Here is a 24,502-nt window from a genome sequence, read left to right as displayed (position 1 = left end):
ATGATCTGGAAGCTGGGAAAAGAAGAAAAGGGCTGAACACCCGGGGGGAATGACGCGCCATCACTCTCTGGGTTTATTTTTGCTGAAGCTAGGCTGTTCCCACCTTGTTAACGACGCCCTGCCTTCAGTGGTGCCCCGAGGGAACATGCGCATACCAGGATTCTGCCGGAAAATCCCTTCTCTGGTCCCACTTTCTGTCAGTTGTGCTGGACGCTCTCCAACACTCCCACTAAATCTCCTCTCTGTCTGCACACCTCTGCTCAGCTGCCCTGACCTCCTGCCTCTGCGCCTTTGCCGCGGATCCAGGGTGCTGCCTCATGGTAGCCTGTCTCCAGAGTTTGTGTCATTCCATATGAACGCGCTGCTCCTGTCCTGGGCAGCTGACCATGTTTGCGCCCGCAGGTCACACTCCGGGGGCATGTGCCTGTAGGGGTCACTTCTGCCAGGCACCTCTTGCCTTTTCCACTCTTGAGCCCCTAGCCCCCTTCCCGCTCCCGTCTATTCATTGAGCCATCACCGGTTTGCTTAGCACCTGCTGCAGGTCAGACACTGAAGGTTGTGCGGGGTGGGGGGGAGCGGTGCATAAGGCGGACCCAGCCACGGTGCTTTTGCACATGGGACTCCAGTCCAGGAGGAAGGAAGCTGCACAGGATTCATGGAGGCGTATGCATTGTGCTTTATGAGCTCAGAGAAGGAAAAGTTCACCTCGAAGGTGGCAGGTGACATTTGGGCTTGGGTAGGGTTGTTCCAGGAACGCAATGAGGATCGTGTCATCAGCAGACAGGGCCGCACCTGCCTGGGCTGAGGTGACTCAGGGATGATCACCCCAGTCCACAGTTGTGGGGTGCAGTTCCTGGAGAGCAGCTGGACAGAAGTGGGAAAGCAGATACGGGTCTGATGGGAAGCTGTGCCCAGTGCTTGGGTTTAATCTCTGCGCAGTGGAGAGCTGTTAAAAAGATTTTTTTTAATCAGGAGATGGAAATGATCAGATGTATTTTAGAAATATTGGAAGCAGAAAGAGGATGGATTGGAGGGGTACAGGAAGTGGCGGGGAGAGCATCTGGGAGCTGCGGGATCTTCACTCATTTGTTGGCTCCGAGCGTACTCCTTGAGGGGGGCCACTGTGCTCTCCGCCCGCAGGGAAACCCTAGGGAAAGGTCCTCGCGCCCTGCCCCCACTGGGGAGCGGGGGCCACAGCTAGAGACGGCAGGGTGCAGGCTGTTAACACATCGGGACATCCAGAACCTACACTAAGGCTGTGCAGATGAAGAAAGGGGGGCAGATAGTAATATTTCTCAGGCACGGTCTTACTTCCCTCCCTTATCATTGCCTTCACCCGGTCACGGCCCTCACTGCGCTTCTCCCGGGAGGTGGCCTCCCCACGAAGCCTTGGAAGTGGGTGGAAAGAGAAGGAGCACATCCAGGTTGAGAGAACATCCTGAACACAGGCACAGGGGGGTTTTCCAGGCCATAGTCCCAACCACTGTCTCCAATAGCTCAGCAGAAGAAATCAGAGCAGATCTTTGGTCCTCCGAGCCTGGGTGAGCTCGGCGTTGAAGCTGGCACTGCGTCCCTTTCCTCAGTTGTGTCAGAGAGAGACAGAACACATTGATCCACTAGTCAAAGAGATCACTATCAAAGTCAGCCTTTTCTGCTTTTAGTTTTGTTTCAAAGAAGTATACTTGCCTTATAAAACTATGCAGAGGGTAGGGTGTCGGGGCGGGGGGCTAGGCACTGGCCCGAGACCCTCCACTTCGGTTCCGGATGACCAGGACTCGTGCAGGATCACTTGACTCAATCCTGATGAGATCCCGAATTGTATTTCTCTGCAGGCTTGCTGAGGCCAGGCCTCTTGATCAGATTCCTAGTCTGCCTCCATTGGGGGTTCTAATTTGCAATTTAGGCGGTGGAAACAGATCCAGGACTAAAACCAGTTTACATGGCTACTTGAAAAAAGAAGATGATTTTGTCATTGGTAAAATAAAGCTTTGCTTTAAAAGCAACCTTCTTCCCATCCAGAAGGTTCTCACTGGAAGGAAGGTAGGGGTTGTGTCCCTCCCACCACCCTCAGTGAGCAGTAGCCTCGCTGAGTTTGCTCCAGGTGAGAGGGACCGAATGAGACAGCTTCTCCGGCCTATATTGCCTGGGTCCCGCCGCCTCTCCTTACGAGCTAGACTTTACCTTTTCCCTCAGGTTCCAGAGAGCAGCTCTGCCCACGATGAACAATATCCAGTCAACTGCCTTACGTCTCCATTGAGCCCCAGTTTGCCTTGGCCCTCAACACTGGGATGAAGGCAATATGTATCGAGCGGCCTTCCTCCTAGAAGGTGGCTTGGAGGCTGGGTCTACTTATAAGCCAGGTGGGGGCTGAGACCCTCTCCAGGCAGCCCCCCTGCCCAGACCCATTGACCGCCCTCTCGTTCCCGGCACACGACAGCAAGAAGACAGAGCCTTTTTTGTGCTATTTCTTTTTAAAACCCAGTGAATCCTAAACCTCATTTGTCTGGCGTGTGTCAGGGGAAGGGAGAAGCAAAGGAATGCCTTGCTGCGTCACCATCCAGCCCATCGCTGACCACGCACTCGTGCTGCGTCAGCTGCGATGCCAGCCCTGATCCGGGTTTCCAGCTGACTACACCGTGCAGGTAAAATCCAGTTCCCGCCCCAGGACGGCCTGTACCTGGGAGCACTGTGGAACTCTTGGCTGCCGACCAGGATTACGTTTGTCCAGCTAATGCGCTGTGTTGTGTTGGTCATGCTGCTGCTGTTGTCAAGGTTGCTGCCTATTCTGCACTGAAGACTTTATCGATGTGTCCAAGGCTCCCAGGCAGTGAGGGTGTCTGTGTGTGCCACGCACTAACCGCAGCCACGAAGAAGGCAGGCAGGCAGCCGTGTCTGGGAGTGGAGATGGGCTCCCTCTCTCTTCCCTTTCCTCCCCTTGCTCTCTCTTCATTCCTCCTCCCTGACCTCCTTCTCTGTCTCTCTCCCCAGTTCCTCCTCCTCAACCCTGCTCCCCCAACGAAGGCCCACACCGTGCCTTGAAACATCAGGGTTCTGAGTGCTCGGTTTCCCACTGGCGTATGTGGAGCGTATGAGTGTCCACATGCCCGTGATTACTCGCTGTCTTGGTTGGTTATACCTGCATGGGCAGAGGCGTCTCTGGCTCCCGGCCTTATGGGGGCCCAGGCGTCCTCAGACTAAAGTGAATTGGAACTTTCCTTCTACATCAAACACCGGCTCACTGTCACAGAGGCCAGGCACTATGCTAGGCCCCAGCCAGCCCTGCGCCTCCTCGGTGGGGACAGGGATCCATTCAGCATCCTCTCCTTCTTCCGCCCTCTGGGGCAGCCTGGCTCCCTGCTCCGCTCTCAGCGAAGGGAGGGGACTCCAGTTTGGAGAGCTGACAGCTGCTGCCACATGGTCCATATGTGACATTTCCCCCTGATACACAATAATTACTCAAGTTGAGGAGGAAAAGCTGCTACTTCACAGCTCGCCATTCCTCGCCACGCATAGCTCTTTGCCAGCTGGGTCAGGATCCCCTTCCTCATTTGAGGGAGGGAGGTCCAGAAATCCTCCACAAGGTCATCCTGAGGCCCAAGAAATGCTTGGAAGGACCTGCTCCCCAAACCTGCAGCCTGGGCACTCTACAATGCCTGGTTCCTGCCTCTCGGACTGACCTTGGAAGAGTCATTTCCCTTTTCTTGGCCTCAGTTTCCTCATCCGGCAGGGGTGGGAGCATTGGTTCCCACTGCAATTTGTATGGACCAACCTGGCACTGATCTACACTCTAAGTCAAGGATGGTCACCTTTCTCACGTGAAGTCCAGACTAGCTAAGAGTGCACAGCTGTCACCATCAGTTGGTGGGAAACCCAGTGTCACCACCAGGGCTCCTGTTCTTTGCCTTTTTTATTTAAGAATGCCAGGTGGCGGGGGGGCGGTTTCCTCGGTCCCCTGCCCACCTCTGTGCTTCCTCCTCCTCTTTGCCTCTGTTGCTTTCTTTTCCACCCTTCCTGCTCTTCCAGACAGTGGAGCCATCTGCCTTCTTCTCCACGGAGCTCATAATTTGAAGGCTGATCACTACGTATCTCCCCTTTCCATGTCCAATGGGGTTTGATGGCCTCCCATGGGGCCCCGACCATCAAGACACGAGAGGCTTTTGTGTGTGTGGAATCCTCTACAGGCTTGTGGGGGACTCACTGTTCCTCAGTGCCTAGTGACACTCCCTGGTGTCCCTCCTAGAGCAAGCACCCAATAGCACATGTTTGCTCTCCGGTAGGTCCTCTTCCTACAATGGGATCTCTGTGGCATGTGGTTCTGACTCTGAGGGTCTGATCACCTTTCAGTGAAGGAGGTATTCACAAGGAGAGCAGAAGAGAGGGCGGTGGGCACATGGCAACAGAGTTCAGTAAGTTAGAATAGAGTGAACGGCGTTGCCATAATGGACTTGGTGAGCCACTTGGTGAGTGTCTTAGTTCAGGCGGCTGTACCATAGACTGGGTGGCTTATGAAGAACAGAAATTGATTTCTCATGGTTCTAGAGGCTAGTAGTCCAAGATCAGGGTGCCAGCATGGTGTCTGATAAGGATTCTCTTTAGAGTTGCAGACCACCGACTTCTCATTGTGTCCTCACATGGCAGAAGGGACAAGAGGGCTCTCTGAGGTCTCTCTCTTTTTTTTTTTTTAATTTTTTTTTTAATGTTTATTTATTTTTGAGACAGAGAGAGACAGAGCATGAACGGGGGAGGGTCAGAGAGAGGGAGACACAGAATCCGAAACAGGCTCCAGGCTCCGAGCTGTCAGCACAGAGCCTGACGCGGGGCTCGAACTCACGGACCATGAGATCATGACCTGAGCCGAAGTCGGCCGCTTAACCGACTGAGCCACCCAGGCGCCCCTGAGGTCTCTTTTTATAAGGGCACTAATACAATTCATGAGGGCGCCATGCTCATGATACAATCACCTCCTCAAGGCCCCCCCTCCTAATACCATTACATTGGGAATGAGGATTTCAACATACGGGTTGGCAGGGGGGCTCGGGGGACGCATATATTCAGTCCATTTATGCGATTCATCGTAGATTCATTGCTAGACACTTCGTTCTGGGCTGGATGTTGCAGTGTATGCTGGTTCATAAGAGAAGATAGGGATAATTTAGTTCTAAAGTTCCCCCCTGCCTGCCCCTCGCAAAACAACAATAGCAACAACATCAACAAACAAGACTTAAAACATACGTGGGGCACCTGCGTGGCTCAGTTGGTTAAGTGTCCGGCTCTTGATCTCGGTTCGGGTCGTGATCTCATGGTTTATAAGACCGAGCCCCGTGTTGGGCTCTGCACTGACAGCATGGAGCCTGCTTGGGATTCTCTCTCTCCCTCTCTCTTTCCCTCTCTCGTTCTCTCTCTCCCTCTGTCTCTCTCTCTCTCTCTCTCTCTCTCAATATCAATAAAAACTTTAAAAAGACTTAAAATGCACATGCAAAAGCTAGTGGGTTAATATCTCTTCCCGCATGGAGGCCACTCACTGTTGGAAGAATGGAGGTACAAGCCCAAGGGATGAGACAAGGCAACGTCTCTGACCCCCCCGAACCCAGCTAAGGTCACTATGGAAGTTGCTTATTTTAGTGTACGTGGGTTATGGTCGTGACTTACGTCTAATTTGTGCTTTCTGCTTCCGAAAGTGTGTTTGTATCACCAGCCTCGTTTGTTCTTATCCCCATGAGGAAGTGGGGCAGTGTGGTTATTCCCACCTCACAGATTTGAAACTCCTCCTGGTTTGCTCCCAGGCAGCCGTGGGACTAGAACTCAAGTTTCCTGGCCCCCAGCCCATGACTTTCCTTCTCAGCTGTGACAGCCCCATGTGGTCCAGGGATTACTGTTGTCACCTGAGTTGTCAAAACACCACTTCTGTCCCTTATGAACAGGGAGAAGCAATCGCTAGGAGAGGGAACTCTTTTCTGCTCTGCAAATGATTTCTTTGTACCTCTGAGCACAAGCCCTGTAAATGATTAGCCTCCCTGGGAATAGTAGGAGGTAGCTGAGTGCACACATTCGTTGGCTATTGGGCCACGTGACTGGGTCAGAAGTGGGGCTTGGGAAGCGAAGTCAAAAACCCTTCCCTCTTGGGAAGCGAAGTCAAAATGTAAAGGGACTGAATGCAGGATTCGAATTGGACGAGGCTTGTGAAATTCTCATGTCTGTTTAGCGTCTCTCATGGGGAGGAAGGAAGTGAGTGTTACGAATCTGAATTTGTAAACGCTGGTCTAGAGTATGAGACTTCTCTGGAGAAGTTATTGAGCAGGTTAGGAGTTAGGCACTGGGACTGTAGTGATGTAGAGGATGGAGACCCTGCCCTCACCAAGCTTCCAGTCAAACACGGAAGACAAGCAATTAAAGCAGAAACAAAAAGGGAGAAAAGTGACCTGAAGAGGGCACAAGGGGACACAGCCTGACAGGTAAGCTAGTCTGGGGAAGGAAAAGAGCATCAGGGAAGGCTTCCTGGCTGAAGGGGCATTTAAGCTTAGACCCAAAAGATGAGTAAGAATTAGCCAGGGGAAGAGGACAGGGACCAAGGTCAAGCAATGGCAGTGTGAGGTCAGAGAGAGCCATGCTGTGGATGCATATAGGCTCTGCTCTGAAGGTCAGCTCCAGGCCATTAGCAGAGGCTCTCGGGGATGCTGGTTTTCCTGGCTCATCAGGACAGAGGAGGTGGTCACTGATTAGCAACATCTGCCATAGGTGCAAAATGCGTTGATAGTAATATATGAGATATATTTCCATTTCTGATCTAAAAGCAACATGACTTCATGCTGTGTCCTTTAGCTACAGACCAGGGATCTTTCAACATCGCTGCCATAGGCTGACCCTGCAGATAGGGAGTAAACAGTCCCACGGATGGTAGGACACGTGGGGTCTGAACAATGAGCTCCAGAAACTCTGTGCTTTCCCACAACAGCTTATTAAATCTTGCCTCACAGAGAGCGATCTCCAGATTCAGGGAAGGCACAGTGGCCTGCGGGCCCCGTGCAGTGGGTGCTAAGTCAAATGCAGAAGAAATTAAAGATGCAGACTCTACTTTTGAGAAGCTCAGCGCCTGGCTGGGATCTCTGCCCTTCAGAACAGTCCAAACAAAGCAAGCCCCAAATGAGGCCTCACCGTATTTCGCCACGGATGTTAGAAGTGTCCTGATTTCAATTTTGAAAGACGTCCTCAGCTATCCCAGGTTTCTTTCCTTAAAAAAAAAAAAAAAAAAAGGAACAGATAAGAAATTTCCCCTTGAATCTACAAAGTTCAAGTGTAGGAGTCGTCTAAAATCAGGATTAAACAGTGGCCCACACACACTCGTGATCCATCCTGGAGTCAGACTCACAGCCTCAAGCCTGGACAGGTCCAGCCTGTGCAGCCAGTGGCGACCAGCACCCACAGGTCACACGCAGGGACCCACACTGCTCCCCTCCCCAGCTTTGCATCGACGTGGGCTTGGCACTCCGGGCGAGGCTGCCAGAATTTCTCTCCGTGCTCTGTCAGTATCGTTGGGAGGCCCGGAAAGTCTTTGTTCTCCCTGGCTGGTTATGTAATTTTCAAGAGAAAAGGCAGAGTGAAGACTGAACTGAAGGCTCCTGGACTTTGCGTTTGGGGGAGGAAGTAACAACCCCAAGGTCTGATGATCCCTCTGCTAATGTCTTTCTCCTAGCCTTCGGTGAGCTGTCCTCTTGCTCCCTCTCAGAGGGATGAAGACAAAAGAGGTTCCTCTCCTGTTTCTTACCGGCATGATCTCCAGGAAACCGTATAAGGGAAAGGAGCCAGGGTGGTGGCATCACCGCCTTGCAGGAACATTAAGACATTTGCATATCCCGGGGGAGGGTGCTCACTGGGGCCTGGTTCCCCTGCTCGAGACATATTTACAGGAATGCTTTTGGCTTGGCTGGGCTGTGTGTGAAGGGGCACCCCGGGACCTCGGTGGGTGGTGGTGCCGGGCAAGGGAGAGGCTCGGGCACAGGAAATGCAGCCCGAGTTGGCATCACGGGCCGCAACATTTGCAGCACCTGCCTGCCCACACACCTGGGTTTCCACAAAGAGGAAAGGCCTCCCCGGTCACTTGCCACGAACTCCTCCAGCTGGCTCACCTGCTGGGTGTAGGGAGTGGTACTTCATGTCAAAACCCGCAAGTGCAAAAGAGTTCTTGCTCCTGATTCCTGGGAGCATCACTGCTGCTGCCCAGGGCAAGATCGTCTCAGTCCCTAAGATCAAAGTTAGCGATAACATGGTGCTAACTGCCTCAGGACCAGCCCTCCCTTCCTAGCTGAGGAAACAAACACCTTCTGGTCACTGTGCTCTTCCAGGGCCTGTGTGGCATCTGTGCTTGAACCCCCACCTTTCCCCCCCATTCACCCTGGAGGGATTCAAAATGTCACCAACACTTACTGCAAACATGTAGTCATTCCTATGTCAACTGGCATTTATTTCTTGAGTCCCTACCGTATGCCGGACACAAGACGAGACCCTGGGGCTATATCAATGAAAAAAGAGATGTGAAGATTCCGCCCCCGCCCCCCGAGGCTCTGTCTGGCTCTGGAATATGATGAGATCCAAGCCAGCTAAGACCCAGGACCCCTGGCCCAAGAATTCTCAAAGTCTCCAGCCCACTTTGCCTCTTCTCCAACTTGGAAATGTCAGGAACTGCGGATCTCCAAGTTTCTCCTCTAGATCAGTGATCTTTTGCTATATAACAAACACCCTAAAATTTAGCTGCTTAAACATTTATCCTCACACAGTTTCTGTGGTCAGGAAATTGGGCCCAGCTTAGCCGGGTGCTTGTGACATAAGATCTCTCACGAGGTGTCATCAGGCTGTGGTCAGGGCTCTAGGCTTCTCATGGCTCCCCTCAGGGAAGGTCTGCTTCCAAGCTTGCTCCCGTGGTGGCCAGCGGGCCTCAGAAGGTCCCCTTGCAAGAACTCTTGTGGATGTCCCCCCCCCACCAACGGCTGTCTTAGGACATGGCCACTGGCTTCCCTGAGAGTGATCACCCCAGATGGAAGCCACAGTCTTTTTATAACTCTATCTCAGAATCGACCTCTCATTACTTCTGCCATACTGTTTCTTAAAAGCGAGTCCATATGCTCCTAAGTCCAGCATGCTCCTAAGAGGAGAGGATTACACAGGGCTTGAAGCCATTCAGGTGGAGATCATTGGTAGCCGTTTTAGAAGCTGCCTTCCACATCCTCCAAGAGGCTTCACTGGCTGATCAGTCCTCAGTCGGCCTCATCCCGATCCTGCACTTGCTGTGGCAATCACGAAGTTAGTCCCTGAGTGTTCTTCATTGTTTCTGTAATTGTTATTGCGGTGGTTCCTCTTTCTCAATGGGACTATACGCTCCTTGAGGTCAGGAGCTGGGTTCTGCATCTGTCTCCCACCCGACCAACCATGTGCCTGGCAAGTTACTATATGATCATTTCAACTTCGAGTTAAAGAAAAAAAAAAGGCAATAAAAATATCTCAAACAACAGTAGAACTTAACAACCTCACTTGGCAGAAAAGCTGGAAGCCTTTCCAGGTTTGGCTCAGCTACTTGGCCACGTCAGCAACGCTCCCGGCTCGTGTGCCAGCTCTCCTATGCTGGCCTTTGTCCCCAGGCTTGTTTCCACGTGGTCTCAGAATGGCTGCCATAGCACCAACATCACTCTCTCCCACAACTGCATCCAGAGATGGGAGTGGTGTTTCTTCTTCTCGGGAAGGAAAACTTGTCCTCAGCACCTACCCCCCTGCGGCAGACTTTCCTTTAATACTTACTATGCGAAACTGGATCATATGACCACCCCTAAGCCAACTGCTGCCAAAGGGACCTGGGTTACCATGATTTTGACTCAACAGCGATGGGTATAGGATACTCCATTGCCCTGTGGGGTGTTGGAAATGTGCGAGGCTGTCACAGGAGCCAGAAATGCTGTCGGGATTTAGTGGGTGGAGACCAAGGTCGCTAAACTTTTGACACCAGTGGATCATACAGCTCCACAAAACAAATAAGTCTTCTGCTCAAACGCCGGTACTGTTACTGCTGGAAACGTTGGCTTTAGACCGTGGCTCTCAGCCAGGAGTGGTTGTGTGCCTGCCCCTCCGGTGACAGTTTGAATGTTTAAAGACATTTTGGTTGTCACGACTCGGGGGTGCTCTGACATCTAGTGGGTAGAAGGCTGGGTGCTGCCGAACATCCCGTAGCGCGTGGGTCACCCCACTGCTAAGAAGGACCTGGCTCGCGGTGTCAGTCGTGCTGAGGCCAAGAAACCCTGGTTTAGAACGATCCTGCGTCATCCCTCGGTTGGGCTCAGCTGCTTAATGACTGACCCAGACCTGCTTTCTGTCCATTCGGAGGAAGTGGGAATGGTTCCTGGGTAGGCGGCCAGTGTCAGCCCCAGGACCTGGTGAATCAGGAAGCTGGGAGGACGCTCAGCTCGGTTCAAGTCGAGGATGGCCAGTCTCTGCAGCCCGGGCTCTGGCTTGTCTGAGGCTTACATTAGCCAAGAGGTCAAGGACCAGTTGGAAGGCAGGGTTATGGTTGTTTAAACTTGTCGTGTTTTTGTTTTTGTTTTTTCTCAACTCTTAAACTCATCTTAATGTTCTATTTCTCACTTTCTGTTTCCATAAAGCAGGCTATGAGCCGTGGCCTCCACGTTGGGGCTGAACACAGGCTGAAAAGGTGGCTGCCTCTTGATTTAATTTGAAAAGTACCGGAAGGTGTGCATATCCCCAAATTTGCCCTTCTGTAGGCCCGGGCAGTCACCCTGGGCCTAGGTGGTTCGTGGTGAGAATCACTCCCTTGGGCTCAGATCAGGGGCTGCGGTGCTGAGAAGCGTGGCCTTTGAGTCATCGCCTGCTAGTGGTGTAATTTTGGGCAAGTTATTTCCTTCGGGGGCTTCATGGGAGCGTGACACAAACCTCACAGGGTTGTGGTGAGACCCAACTGAAATCCTCAGGCACGGCTCCTGGCCCATGGTGACCCCATGGTGACCCTCAGTCAGTGTAGCTACCCTGTCTCCATCAGGTCGCCTTCGCCACCTCTCCAGAAAGCTTCTGAAGGTGCAAGTGGGGGTGTAGAGGTGAGGCATGTCAACAGTAGCCTGAAAAGTACCAGAGTCAGAAATAGAAGGTAGCTTGTGGGCCCTGAGGCCATGAAACCTGCAAATGACCTTAACTATGCCCAGGGTGGGGGCCGAAGCCCAGAATAACTCCCTGGGAGGGCAGGCTTGGGGTAGTGCCACCATGAGGGGCAACAGGAGGACTGAGTCCAAGGACGGAGGAGACCATGCAGGAGGAGCCGGAAAGGTCGGGGCTATGGCAAACTTTGGTGTCTCCTTAGGAACAACCTAGAGGATGTTTCTACACAGTCAAGAGCAGGGGTTGACAGACTGTGTGGCCCCCTAACCAAATTGAGTCTCCCACCTGTTTTTGTAAATAAAATGTTTTTGAAATGCAGCCATGCCCTTTGTTTGGGTATTATCTATGGCTGCTTTCGTGCTACAATGCAGGGTTGAGTAGTTGCAACAGAGACGGCATGTTCTGCAAAGCCTTAGACATTTATTCCCTGGCCCTTTATAGAAAAAATTTGCTGATCTCTGGTCTAGAGGATTTTATTCACATGGACTATAGTGATTAAGGTCACGAACCTTAGAGTCAGACAGACTTGACTATAATGTGAATGATGCCGCCTAGAATTGTGCAGTGTGCAGCCTGTTCAACTGTAAACATCAGCCCTGCCTGAGAAGGCTTTCCTGCAGGTTTTTGGGTGCTCAAGAGAGAGAAGAACGCACTGTCCGTGAAATATCAGCACCTCCTTGGGGGCCACAGTTCCTGCTGAAAGTCAACAGCAGCATGCGGTTTGGGAGGATCTGAGCAGGCAGAGTTGAGTCTAAATTTAGAATTTCCAGAGCTGCTTTGTAAACGAGCTCCCCAGGAAACCCAGCAAGGGACAGTTGGCACACACCATCTCATTTCTGGTTTGTCTCCACGTGTTAAAAGGCTGGATGCGTGAGAGGATCATTAATTGGCCCCAACTAAAGTATTGCAAGAGAGTCCATGGGAAATCAGTGGAGAAATGAAGGTCCATTGCTAGGAGCCTAGGGGTAGGTGTTTCTACTCCTGCGTTTTATTATAACATTCACCGTGAATCATGGGAGCCAGGCTACCCTTGCAGGAGTTGCATACATTCTTCTTGCTCACTGTCATTTGAGCACAACTGAACCCATGACCTTTCCTTCCTTCAAGGTGAATGCCAACTGCCTGGTTTGAAATCGCACCTGATTCAGAGTAGCTCTGAGCCGCCAAGTTCAAATGGAGGATGGCTGTGCTTCGCCCTGAGGAGTTGCCATACTGTTGTCTCTGCAACGGTGGGCACGTCCAGATGCTGGGTCTGCCCCTCTCCAGGGCCGATGCGCTCATGCCCCCTGGCGTGTCATGCAAACAATGAACCGCTAAAGCCAAGACATCTTAGGTGATAGGTGTTTTGCAATCAGTCCACCTGTGGAGAAAAGCAAAAGGTTTACAGTGGAAATTTTAGAGGAATTATAGAAAGAAACTTAGAAAGCGAAGAGGGCTGAGAAGGGATGAGTAACAGTCAACTCACACGGGAACAGAGAAACGGCTGCCTGGAATTCTCAGAGGCAGCCTCTGAGCAGCAGGTGACACCGAGAAGGTTGAAGTTAAGAAATCTGATGTGTCTGAGTGGTTGGGGCGTGTGAGGAAAGCCCTCTTGAACAAGTTGTATTGCACCAGCAGAGTTAGGGAGGGGAGGCTGATCATCTAGGAAATGTGGGCAGGACGACTGTGTAGACATAATGAGTGTTCCTCAGCATTGGACGAATGTACGTCCAAGCCATTTAGTTTCCTTTTTGTTTTTTAAACTTGCTTTTAAGAGTATTTTTTTATTTTGAAAGAGAGAGTGAGCAGGGGAGGGGCAGAGAGGAAGAGAGAGAATCTCGAACAGGCTCCACACTGTCAGCACAGAGCCCGACGGAGGGCTTGATCCCGTGAACCACGAGATCATGACGTGGGCCGAGTTGGACGCTCAACTGACTGGGCCACCCAGGTGCCCCCAAGTCAGATAGTTTCTGAGTACTGCCTTGTGCCCTGGACTGGAGAAGCTTGAAGTCTAGTTGGGAGACGGACACATATAAGACGTTAAATAACAGCCCAGCTTAGTATGTGGTCAGTGTCGAAGAGGGCATACACAAGAACACTGCAGGAGTTTAGGCAAGGAGAATGTCACCCGGGACACTTCCGGAATGGGAACTCTGGAGTGGAAGTGAGATGCCATCTGGGTTGAGTGGTGGGCAAGACTTCAGTGAGTGGGGAGGAAGCAGGAGAACATTTCAGGAACTGGGAAGGTGGAAGGAATTGAAAGAGTGTACTTAGAAGCCCATGAGGAAGGCAGAGTGACTGGAAGCAAGTCTTCCCAAGGTGACACGGTACCTGCCCACTGGAGCCAGCCGCGTGTCAGGGAGACCACTCACTCGCACCCACGCAGACACGCACGCATGCACACGTGCATATGTTCAGGGGGAGACAGCCCCTCCCTCACGTGAGGGGAAGAGGAAAGAGTGTTAAAAATAAGTAAAGCACCTCTTAATTGTTCACAGGTTATCCGCATTGCAGCTGATCTGGAACAAATCCTGCTCTCGCTTGCTGGTGATGTCATCTCCTCCTTGCTTAGGTGCTCGGTCCTGTCTGTTTACAACCCAGGGGGAGCTGGAAAGGGAAGAAGGCTTAAGCGTCTCTTCTCATAAAGCAAAATATATAATTGCCTGCTTGCTGTGCTCTTGGGAACTGGACAGGCATGTGGGTAGACAGTGAAAGAAGCTCCGGTTTAGTTTGTTACGTGATGGGCAGCAAGAGCCAGAGGAGGATGGACTGGAGCGCTAGGGTGGTTCTTTTGTTCCCCTGAATTAGGTATCCCGGCGGACTTCGCTAGCATGGGCCACAGAGGCTGGTCCCAGCACTGTCTCTAATTGGCGAGGGATGCTCGGAGTGAATGGTATCCATTTCTCAGTTCATCAAATGTGTTTTGCCCCTGTCTATGCCAGAAACATTGAGCTGCTGTTCTCTGAGCCTCGGTGCCCTCATCTGCAAAGTGAGGACTTGGGCCAGAATCATTATCTCTCAGTGGAGGTGCTGGCACCTGGGGGTGGGTGTCAGTTATTCACTGATGGAGCTGCTTGGCAAGGTGGTTAGGGTTCTGGCCCTGAGCATTAAAGGCCAGTAATGACTCCTGGTCAGATGAACCAAGGAGGGCAGTACCATCCCCAGTTAAGGACCACTGGACTAGGGGCGCCTGGGTGGCGCAGTCGGTTAAGCGTCCGACTTCAGCCAGGTCACGATCTCGCAGTCCGTAGTTCGAGCCCCGCGTCAGGCTCTGGGCTGATGGCTCGGAGCCTGGAGCCTGTTTCCGATTCTGTGTCTCCCTCTCTCTCTGACCCTCCCCCGTTCATGCTCTGTCTCTCTCTGTCCCAAAAATAAATAAAAAACGTTGAAAAAAAAAATTAAAAAAAAAAAAAAAAAAAAAAAAAAAAGGACCACTGGACTTGTTTGCTATGATCACTTCCCAGTCTGAAATTCTGTAAGACTGTGGTTATTTTGCTGCTGGGACCAATAAAAACATCCAGAGTAGGATTGCTGAAGATTTTGTCAAAACAGTAGAATACTAGGTGCCTCTTCTTCAAATGCAAGGAAATTTTTAACAAAGTCATCAATAGCTGACCTCTCTTGAGCAATCACTGTGTTCCAGGCCCTTGGCAAATCTCTTTCATTAGAAGTCTTTAGAGGGGATCTGATGGTTTACTATTTCAGGTCATCTGTGTCCCCTTATTGTCCCCCTTAATTTCAGACATTGAGTTTACTGTTGTTTTGTTTCATTTAGCATTTGCAGACTTGTGCAAAGTTCAGATATGAAAGCATCTCTACAGGGGGCCCTATAGTATGGTAAGAACTAGATTCACTCCTTTGTGCAGGGTACAGTGTCTGTTCTCTGACTGTCCATGGACTTAATAAACTTATAAAAGCTGCCAGTCCCTCAGAAGCCATAACATTGCCTTTACTCCAGAGGTCTGAATTTACATTGTCTTGCAGTTTTTTTCTCCCCATGTAGGCTCTATGCCTGTAATTTGAGTCAGCAGCCACCAGGGGGCAGTCATGATAGGATTTGAGCCATTGCTTTGAAGAACTAGGTCCCCACCATCAAAGAGAATACAGTTCACCATGCCAGTCCTGGTGTCATGCTAAGAAGTCTGTGCCCTGCCTTGCTGGGCAGAGAATCCCTTTTTTAGGGTGGCAATAAAATTTCCTTGTTACTTGGTATGTGTGCTTTTGCCACCTCTGTGGAAAGCAAGAGATACACATGTAACTAAACATCAGCACGTGGCAAATTCCCTCAAAATATTCAAAGACATTTGCAAAAGAAGGAAGAAAAGGGGTCCAAGTACAAAAAAAAAAAAAAAAAAAATTATCGATCCTTTATTTTTTGTCTCCAGTTAGTTACTTTTTATGATCAACACTCCCAACAAGTGCTGATGTATGTGTTTGGAGAGCATAGCAAATTAATTTCTCCAAAGTCAGAGTGGATCATTCCCACCCACAATTGGTGTGTGTTAACCTTTGGGGAGCAGGCATTTACACAAAAGGTGCACCATTTGATGATCCTATCAAATCAATCCATCTTCTCTCTCTTCCAGGGGAGCGCTGCCCACAGCAGGAGGGCTGGCCGGGCAGTGCAAAGCCTGGAATCCCCTGAGCAAGCAGTGTTTCAGCTGGCTGGACAGATCAAATAACACTTGGGCTGGTTAACAAAGGACACACAAGTGGGAAGGTGTTGGAAGCTGGAGTGTGGAAATTTACCCAACGCTATTTCTTTGACAGGAAAGGAGACATGGTCTGAAAGATGCCGCATTCCTGCAGCCTCTCTGAGTCCAGCCGAACAGAGTCTTGTTCACGGTGGCGTGGATGAGGGGGGTGACAGAGGATGCTGCCCCCTCGGAAGCCTCTGGAGGATCCTGGCGTGGCAGCTGAGTGCCCCTCGGATTTGGGACTTGAGGTGTAACTTGGTGTAGAGCTCAAGAAAGGTGGTTGGGTTCCTCCGGCTTTCTTCACCAGTGCTCACCAGCCTGATTTGGGCTATGAAACCTAGGAGGAGCTGGTAGAAAAGGGAGCTGGCGGAGGTAAAAGAAACCCCTGGAAGCCTCCAGAATCCATTGCCGGGATCCCTTCATACTGCTCAGGACACAAGAGTTACCAAGCTGCCGGAGGCTGTGACAAAACTGAGCTTTGGACCATCGTAAAGGAACACAGCTCACTAACAGCTCTACATTTCAGCCAGAAGGAACCTCTTTCAACAAAAGATTTAAAGGGGAGCGTTTCTGCATTTTTTACCTTGAGGTCCATTATGGTAGAAAACTTTACATCCACATAGATGATGAGACTGGTTTTTCTTTCCAAGATGCTACGTTTTAAAAAAGCATGAGCCATTCTAAGCTTCGAGGAGAGTTCAGGGTACAGACGAGTTGGCAGACAGCCCTCCCAATGCAAGTTAAGAAAACCCTCTGAGCCTTCTCCTTCCATAGCTCAGCAAGCATGGACATATGCCACTCTTGTCTCCAGGGAGCCGGTGGCAGCGACATCAGCACGAGGAGAGGCATCCCTCGGCTTTGGGACTTGACAGAATGAGGTGTGCTGGGGAAGCCGCTACCCGGGACTTGGCCGATTTTGACCGCCCCTTCACCACACGGGCAGACCCTGACCACTGAGCCAACAATGGCCGAGAAGGGCGACTGCATCGCCAGTGTCTATGGGTATGACCTTGGTGGGCGCTTCGTTGACTTCCAACCCCTGGGTTTTGGTGTCAATGGGCTGGTGCTGTCAGCTGTGGACAGCAGGGCCTGCCGGAAGGTGGCTGTGAAGAAGATCACTCTGAGTGACTCCCGCAGCATGAAGCATGCACTCCGGGAGATCAAGATCATCCGGCGCCTGGACCATGACAACATCGTGAAGGTGTACGAGGTGCTGGGGCCCAAGGGCACTGACCTGCAGGGCGAGCTGTTCAAGTTCAGCGTGGCCTACATTGTCCAGGAGTACATGGAGACCGACCTGGCACGCCTGTTGGAGCAGGGCACACTGACAGAGGAACACGCGAAGCTGTTCATGTACCAGCTGCTCCGAGGGCTCAAGTACATCCACTCCGCCAACGTGCTGCACAGGGACCTGAAGCCCGCCAACATCTTCATTAGCACGGAGGACCTCGTGCTCAAGATCGGGGATTTCGGGTTGGCGAGGATCGTTGACCAGCATTATTCACACAAGGTATGTCTGGCTGGAATGGCAGAAATGGGTGGTCCACAGAATCCTCCAGAGTGCTCACAGCTGTTCAGAAGGGTATTCCTAGCTCCGCTGGAATCAGGGGACTAGAGTCCGTACCTGGGAGGGGCTGGAGGGTGACAGAAAGATCACTGGCCTGAACAGCAGTTGCTGGCCAAGCAGGGGCTGGGGCTGGTGGCCTGGTTCTCAGTCTTGGCTCTGCCCCATGGCCGTGACCAAGAATTCCTGGCTGCACAAGATAGGGTTGGACTAGATGATCTCTCAGATTTCTTCCAGCTCTAAACTCTATGGCTTCAAAACTGTGTGGTTGGTGAATTTGCTTCTAGCATCCTCTTATCCCTGCCATCCACCTAATACCACCTCTCCCTCCTGCCCGCTCAGGACGCCCCTCACCATAGCAGCCTCATGCTCCAGTTCAGCTTGCTTCCTCTTCGCACTCTGTGTCCCATTCTCTCTCTCCGTGGACAGAGGGCACGAACAGTTTACCCGATAAACGAATCCTCAGTATACACTGTCTAGCTAATGGCTCAGCTCTCCTAGGTCCCATGATGCCCTGGCCCCTCGGGGCCATACTGAAGCTACAGGCGTCTAGACGCTCCTGAGACCCCACGTCTCCACCAGCCACAGAGACATAGCTGACCCAGCCACACTGATGGAGATATCGACACTCATTCTCAAGGCCCCGGGCCGCTCTTCTTAACTAATCCACTGCTTCCTTCAGGAGCTGGGAGTCCTTTGAAGTTGTATTCCCCCTACCCCTGGTTCCTGCCGCTTTAGGGGAACTGCTGAATACATGTCACAAGACATCCCTCAACAGAGCTGTGGGGTGGGTGTGATTACCAGCCTTCTGCCAGAAGCCTTGAACCATGAATTTTTATTAGAATGAAAACACTCCCTAGGATGTAGGTGTGCCATAAACTGTTATCAGCCAAGGGGCTGAGGTGGGTCACGAAAGGGGAGGGTAGCTCTGACCTGGAACGTGCTTCAGCTTTCTCCCTGAGGCCTCATTCCTCTGCTTTCCCTTGCCACCTTATTTGCTGGCAGCCAGAAGGTCACAGACTCCCAGAAAGGCACTGACCTGTCCTGCAGGTGCGGTGAGAGGGTGTCCAGGGGGAGGGGGAAGGGCAGGGTTCCCTGTCCCACCCTCACCCTCTGGAACTTGGGCTCCAGCCCAGATTTCAGACCCCAAATCAGCCCAGCTGGCTGGGTTCCTCACTGTCACCTTAACCACGAACTTGCCCCCTGTCCCCCTTCCGGTGGCCAGGCCATCTGTCAAAACTGACAGCTGACTTTGTAGGCAAGAATATCCACGGTTAAAAACAAAATGAAACAAAGCCCTTCCTCATGCCCTTTGCACCTTCACTTGCTTCTAAGAAGCAATGACTCCAAACAATCAAACTGAAGGTTTTAACCTAAATCAATTCTTATTTGGTAAGAGGCCCATAGAATCCATGACACTTGTTTCTGGGATGCGCAAAACCACTTTCGGAATTGGAATAAACCAGTACCTTTGGGAGCAAAGCTAGGACCTTCCTAGATGAAAGGGTCTGATTACGTGATGTATGCCAGGGAACATGCTCTGAACAGCACGCAGAAGACCTTTGCTAACGTCAGGGAAGGTGATTTGTGGGGGTGAAGATCTGCTGTAGTAACACTTGTTAGGTGCGGGGTGTGAGGAAGCAGGGAGGCAGGGGTCCAGGCTCCCCTCTGACACCTGCTGTCTAGGGACACGGACAGTCCCTTTTCCTCTGGGAGCCCTGGTTCCTCTGTTGTTGATGGGATGATAATATATGCCTTCTGCCCCACTGGCTTGTGGTTACAGATCAAAATACAGCATGGATATAAAGTCCCTTGGAAAGCAGTAAGGAGCCCATCCATTTGTGCAGCGAGTGTTTGCTGAGCACACCGGGCCCAGGCCCACGTTCACCAGCCACCAGCTCTAAGTGACTGTGCTCCTGTCCCCCAGGGATGGGCAGACACCGCTCTGGCTGGGACTTTTCATTTTCCTGATGCCGAAGAAATTTAGATGTTCTGACTTATTCTCCTTAGAGTCTCTTGAATAAAATTAGCTGTGGGTGGTTAAAAAAAAATCATTGGAGCCAGTTGTGAGCCCTGCGTTTGGCCGGTGTCCCCTACACCCCTTCTCCCTCATACACTGTCGGCTTTTAGTCTCCTCCTTATTCTTCTTCGGGTGATGACAAAAGCTTTATATTTGGTGCTTTTATTTACCTAATATGCATTTAAATCAGTTCTCATTTAATCCCCAAAGTGCTGTGAGGCACTTAGGGCAAAGGGTCCATTTTAAAATGGAGAGCAACGGCTGTCTTGAGATTATTTGGCTGACTGACCGGAGGGGCTCTAGAACGTGGGCCTTCTCGCATCTCAATGCATGGCCTTTCCACACACCATCTCCTTCATGAAGGCTTGCTGGTCCTCGGTGGGAATTCATCTTTCCTTCTTGTGAACTCCCATGTCAGTTCTCCCCCATCCCATTACCTGGACCTTCTAGCATCTAGCATTCTCTGCTCTGTCTTGTGGGTCATTGTGTTTGCCTCTTCTGTGCTCCCCTTGGCTGAGAGCTCCTTGGTTCTTGAGGGCGCGTTGTGTTCATCTTGTTTTCCCCAGGGAGTCCGATCGCTGCTCCTGAGACATGGCCCTGTTGATCTTGTTGACTGTCTCAAACAGATGGGAGAATAGGCATTTACCAGCACGTTCCAGATAGGAAGCTAGTTGGGTTCATTGATTCCATGTGGTTAGAGTGTTTGACTCTTAGAAAGAGAACACGTACTTCTTCCAGCCAGAGGATTGGTTGGGGTCAGACGTGTGTCTCTGGACCCCTCCTGAAGTAGTATGCATTCTGCACTCACCTTGAAGAAGATTGTGCTCATTTGGGCCACAGCCAGTGCCTTTGTGTGGGTTATACAAGGGCATCCTTTTTGCAGGCTGATTCAGCCCAGGGCCAGGGGCAGGCTTTGTGATCTGACTGGCAGCTGGACTCGGGCCCCTTGGCTAAGCATAACCCACCCAGCAGTACGCAGCACCTGGTCTCACTCTCCTCACTGTGACTTCTTCCTGGGTGGACAGTGAGTCTCCTTCACTTCCACACCCCCTCATCTAGCGCAGGGCCTGCCATGGGGTAAGTGTCCGCTGAGTTTGTCTGGTAAAGGAGGTACCAACCCAGATGGCCTTCTCCTCTCCAGTGATCAGCTGGCAGCATTGGGGCTTAAGGCACAGTCAGGGAGCATGCTGGGTCTCCCCTACCCCTCCTCCCTTAGGGGGTCTCAGTCTTTGCTGGGTCCAGAGGACAGCTGGAGTTCCCAGTTAGTCCACACTGTCACGGAGATGACAGCAGGTGACAGTGGGGGTGCTCTAATGGCTTTCTCAATGGCACAGGGAGCACGTGTCTCCTGTGTCACTGTTACTCACCTCACTGATGTGTGTGACGTCAGGCAAATCTTTCACTGTGCAGCTCATTCCTGAGTATGAGATCTGTACAAAGACCTTGCCGTCACCTCGTCCGTCCCCTTCATTTCACAGTTGACAAAGCCGAGGCCTCGGAAGGGGAGGAGACCCACTCAAGACCTCACAATGAGTGGCCAATGCACACACTTCAACTCCACGCCCGCTGGCTTTTCTGTGCCTCTTCTCTGTTGTCTTCTCTGTCAAATAGGGTCATTCCCATTCTGCTTGTTTCATAGGATTCTTCTTAGAGTCAAATGAAAGTGGAAGATATCAGAGTGCTTTCATATGTACGAAGAGCTAAATCACTAACAGAACTATATGTCCAGCAGATGCCATGATAACACCTCGCAGACATTCGGGTCTTGGTTTCCCCTGCACGGAAATATGGAACCATCTCCTGACCTGACCAAAGGGGGAGTCATGAGACCCTACCTGAAAGGTGGCTTCCCAGCCTCTGCTCCTGTTGTGAATCCCTTTCTGCCCACCTCCTCAGCCAGCCTGCTGAGTAGTTCCTTGTTGTTCGTATCGAGAAGAGGCTGCTGAAGGGTCAGAGCATGTTTAACTTTGAATTTATCCTATTAGGAAGTAGATGATCTCCAAAGAGGAAAACAAATGTTGTTTAAGACTTCACTGAATCCTGTGTAAATTCCAAGAAGTGTCTGGAGCCCCCGGGAGCCTGCAGCATGCGGACAGCCAGATGAGCTGTGTGAACACAGGTTTGTCCTGGAGGGGCCACCCGTGGCTAGGGAAAGGAGCCACCCCTTGCTGGGGTTGCCGGGGTATGGCCAGCAGACTTGACTTTCGGGGGGCAGTAGGCAGAAAATACCCAGGAAAGAAAGCAAGAGTAAGAGGCTCATCAGAATTTTGAGAGCCAGTGGCTCCTGTGTTTTGGCGTATCACTTGGGAAAGTCTTGAGTTTTCTGTTAGGCTGGCCTGCCTTTGGGCCCCGACCCCTTTCTGTGTCAGAGCCCTCTGTCCTGATACCCCATTCCCTATCAGAACGTGTTCACACTTTGCCTACATATCTCCTAGAGATGCCTTACAAATTGATAGCACAGCGACGGATTCTCAAAGCGGGTGCTGGACCGGAGCATCGACCTCACCTAAGGGCTTGTCAACGATACAAAGTCTCTGGTTCCATCTCAGAGCTACCGAATCAGAAACTCGGGGTGGGGCCCGGCAAGCTGCGTTTTAACAAGCCTTCAGGTGATTCTGGTGCCGGTTTAACTCTCAAGAACCACTGATCTGAAGACACGGAATGGCTTGGCTGTGGACAGAAAGCTGATGGTCCTGATGAGTTTGCTAGTTCCCGCAGCCATATTCTCAAACTTTAGCCCTTAGGAAGAAGGCTAAGAACTCCTAGATGATGGGGTTGTATTTGAAGCAGATACTTTAAGTAAATGGGGTTGTTAATGGTGAGGATATCAGGCACTGTGACAGGGAATTTTGAAGATTGTTTTAGGCAGGATGACTTTTACGGCCTCCATCACAGTACCCTGGAAACTGCCCACCTGCCCAGCGTCCCTCACATTCGGTAGAAAGCTACACGAACCACGGGTCAACACCAAAAGGAGTGTTGGTTCTATTTAGGTGTGATTTTCACAATAGTTAGGTGATATGGGCAATGATTTTAGAAAACGTGCCCTTTTCATTCTGGTGTAAGCTACTTCCCTTGATGTTATTCAACAACAGATATTGGTTTCACAGTTCAGTGAGACTGAGTGATTGAAGGCTCAGCAGATTGAAGGCTCAGTAGTTTGTTTAGGCTTGTGGTTCAAGGTCCCAAAGGAGGCAGAAGGGTGCGTGATGTCAAACACACACGGCCAGCTTGCAAAGGCTTTGCACCAAGCTTCTGTCGGCTGTGTTTATGCTGGTTTAATCATGCTGATCAACCCCACCTCCTGGCCACTGCCTTCCTTTGATGGCTTCTTGTCTATCTAGGCCAATATAACCTTCCCGTCTGCCTGGGCAGAACACACAGAAAGCTCCCCTAAAGCATGATTCCCTTGAAACTGAAACTCAGAGGAGGAATGCTCATTTCTGTGCCTAAAATAGGGTCTTTGCTGCTGATCAAGAGAGTGTCCACTTGTTCTCTGGGCTTAGATTTTGGATGATGTCCCCATTGCAGCTGTAGGGAATGAGGCGTGGGTCCTGCGGGTAGGAAGTGAGGAAGGGCTTGCCCGGGACCCCACAATAGGCCTAGGGTCCACAGTGCCGGCCCCAGACAGGCCCGGCCATACTGGGAGGCCAGCGTTTCATGAGAAAATGGGCTTGTCGGAGGACAACTTGCTGAAGGCCCAGCTAGAAGTTCTTAAGCTGCTAAGCATGTTATTCCAAATCAGTGGAGCTGAAAAGATTTATTTAAAAGGCTATGAAATATCCCTTTTTAAAAGGGAAAAACATGACCTCGGGGATTAGAACAGAGGTTGTACTAGAGAGTCAAGTGTCCCTGAACACTCAGGCCAACTTGGAAAGCTAATTTGGTTGGCTTTCAGTGCCTCCCTTCCCCTGCCCACTGAGCCCCCCACCCCTACTTGCTGGTCTTCACTCTGTCCCTGGGCCTCCTGGGGTCCTCTCTGCCCACTCCCAGAGCCTCATACCCAGGCCTCCTTTCCTGGGAAGCAACCCCACTTAGCTCCAGGGGCGGTATTAAAAATCTTTAACAACTGGCATGGCCCAGGCACCACTAATTGGAAAGGAAGCCGGCCAGAGGCCCAAGGCAGGGTCCCAGAGGTGTCCTGCTTGCCAGGAATTGACCCTTTATTGCCAGATCATAGCGAGATCTAGGAGTATCTGGGAGTGAGGCCAAAGTGATGAGTGAGGAAATCAGGGGCCTGGAGCAGTGCCTGTCTCCCAACCAGCTTACAGGTATTTCATTGTTCTACCGCTGGCCTAGCCGCACGGGTGCATACCGGCCATGCTCACTGCCATCTCAGAGCTCACTCTGTCTCATGTGCCTTTAGGTCTGCCTCTCACTGGGCTGAGCTATTGATTAAACGTGCAAAGGAACAGGGGAGCCTGGGTGGCTCAGTTGGTTAAGCATCTGACTCGATTTCAGCTCAGGTCATGATCTCGCGGTCTGTGGGTTCGAGCCCCGCATCTGGCTTTGTGCTTACAGCGTGGTTGGAGCCTGCTTGGGATTCTCTTCCTCTCCCTCTCTCTCTACCCTTCCTCTGCTTGCACTCTGCCTCTCTCTCTCAAAGTAAATGAATAAACTTAAAAAAAAAAAAGTGTAAAGGGATCAGTAGCTGACTCCTTATTTTCCACAGCAGCCTACTGCCTCACTTGGTGCTCACGTCACAGCTGAAGTCTGCTTCCTGCCAGTGATGCTGGAGAGGGGCTGGTATTTCATGTAGCACAGGTTTGCTGGTGACAAATTCTTTATCTAGAAAGAGTCTTTATTTTGCTTTCATTTAAAAAAAAAACTATTTATTTATTTTGAGAAAGAGAGAGTGAGCCTGAGCGGGGGAGGGGCAGAGAGAGAGACGGGAAGAGAGAGAGAATCCCAAGCAGGCTCCGCACTGTTAGTGCAGAGCCCCATGCAGGGTCCGATCCCACAAACCGTGAGATCGTGACCTGAGCTGAAATCAAGGCTTGGATGCTCAACCGACTGAGCCACCCGGGTGCCACAATTTTGCTCTCATTTTTGTTTTTTGCTTTTTGGGTTTTTTTTTATGTTTATTTATTTTTG

General features: G+C 51.2%; 1 protein-coding gene across 4 annotated transcripts in view; it reads left to right on the top strand.

Annotated features, from left to right (window-relative positions):
- MAPK4 (mitogen-activated protein kinase 4) overlaps window positions 1-24,502 on the top strand; it is a 153,796-nt gene that overhangs the window by 82,897 nt on the left and 46,397 nt on the right. For 2 of the 4 annotated variants that reach the window (XM_058692085.1, XM_058692084.1), the window contains exon 2: window positions 15,898-17,334. In XM_058692085.1, the coding sequence (XP_058548068.1) occupies window positions 16,789-17,334 (546 nt within the window). In that variant the 5' untranslated portion in view covers window positions 15,898-16,788. Of the gene's footprint in view, window positions 1-15,713; window positions 17,335-24,502 lie in introns of all 4 variants that reach the window. The other 2 variants (XM_058692083.1, XM_058692082.1) reach the window with 1 other exon arrangement.

The sequence above is a fragment of the Neofelis nebulosa genome, chromosome 11 (assembly GCF_028018385.1).
Source record: "Neofelis nebulosa isolate mNeoNeb1 chromosome 11, mNeoNeb1.pri, whole genome shotgun sequence".
Taxonomy (NCBI): Eukaryota; Metazoa; Chordata; class Mammalia; order Carnivora; family Felidae; genus Neofelis; species Neofelis nebulosa.
The sequence above is the reverse complement of the archived record's forward strand: the minus strand, read 5'-3'. Positions and strand labels throughout refer to the sequence as shown.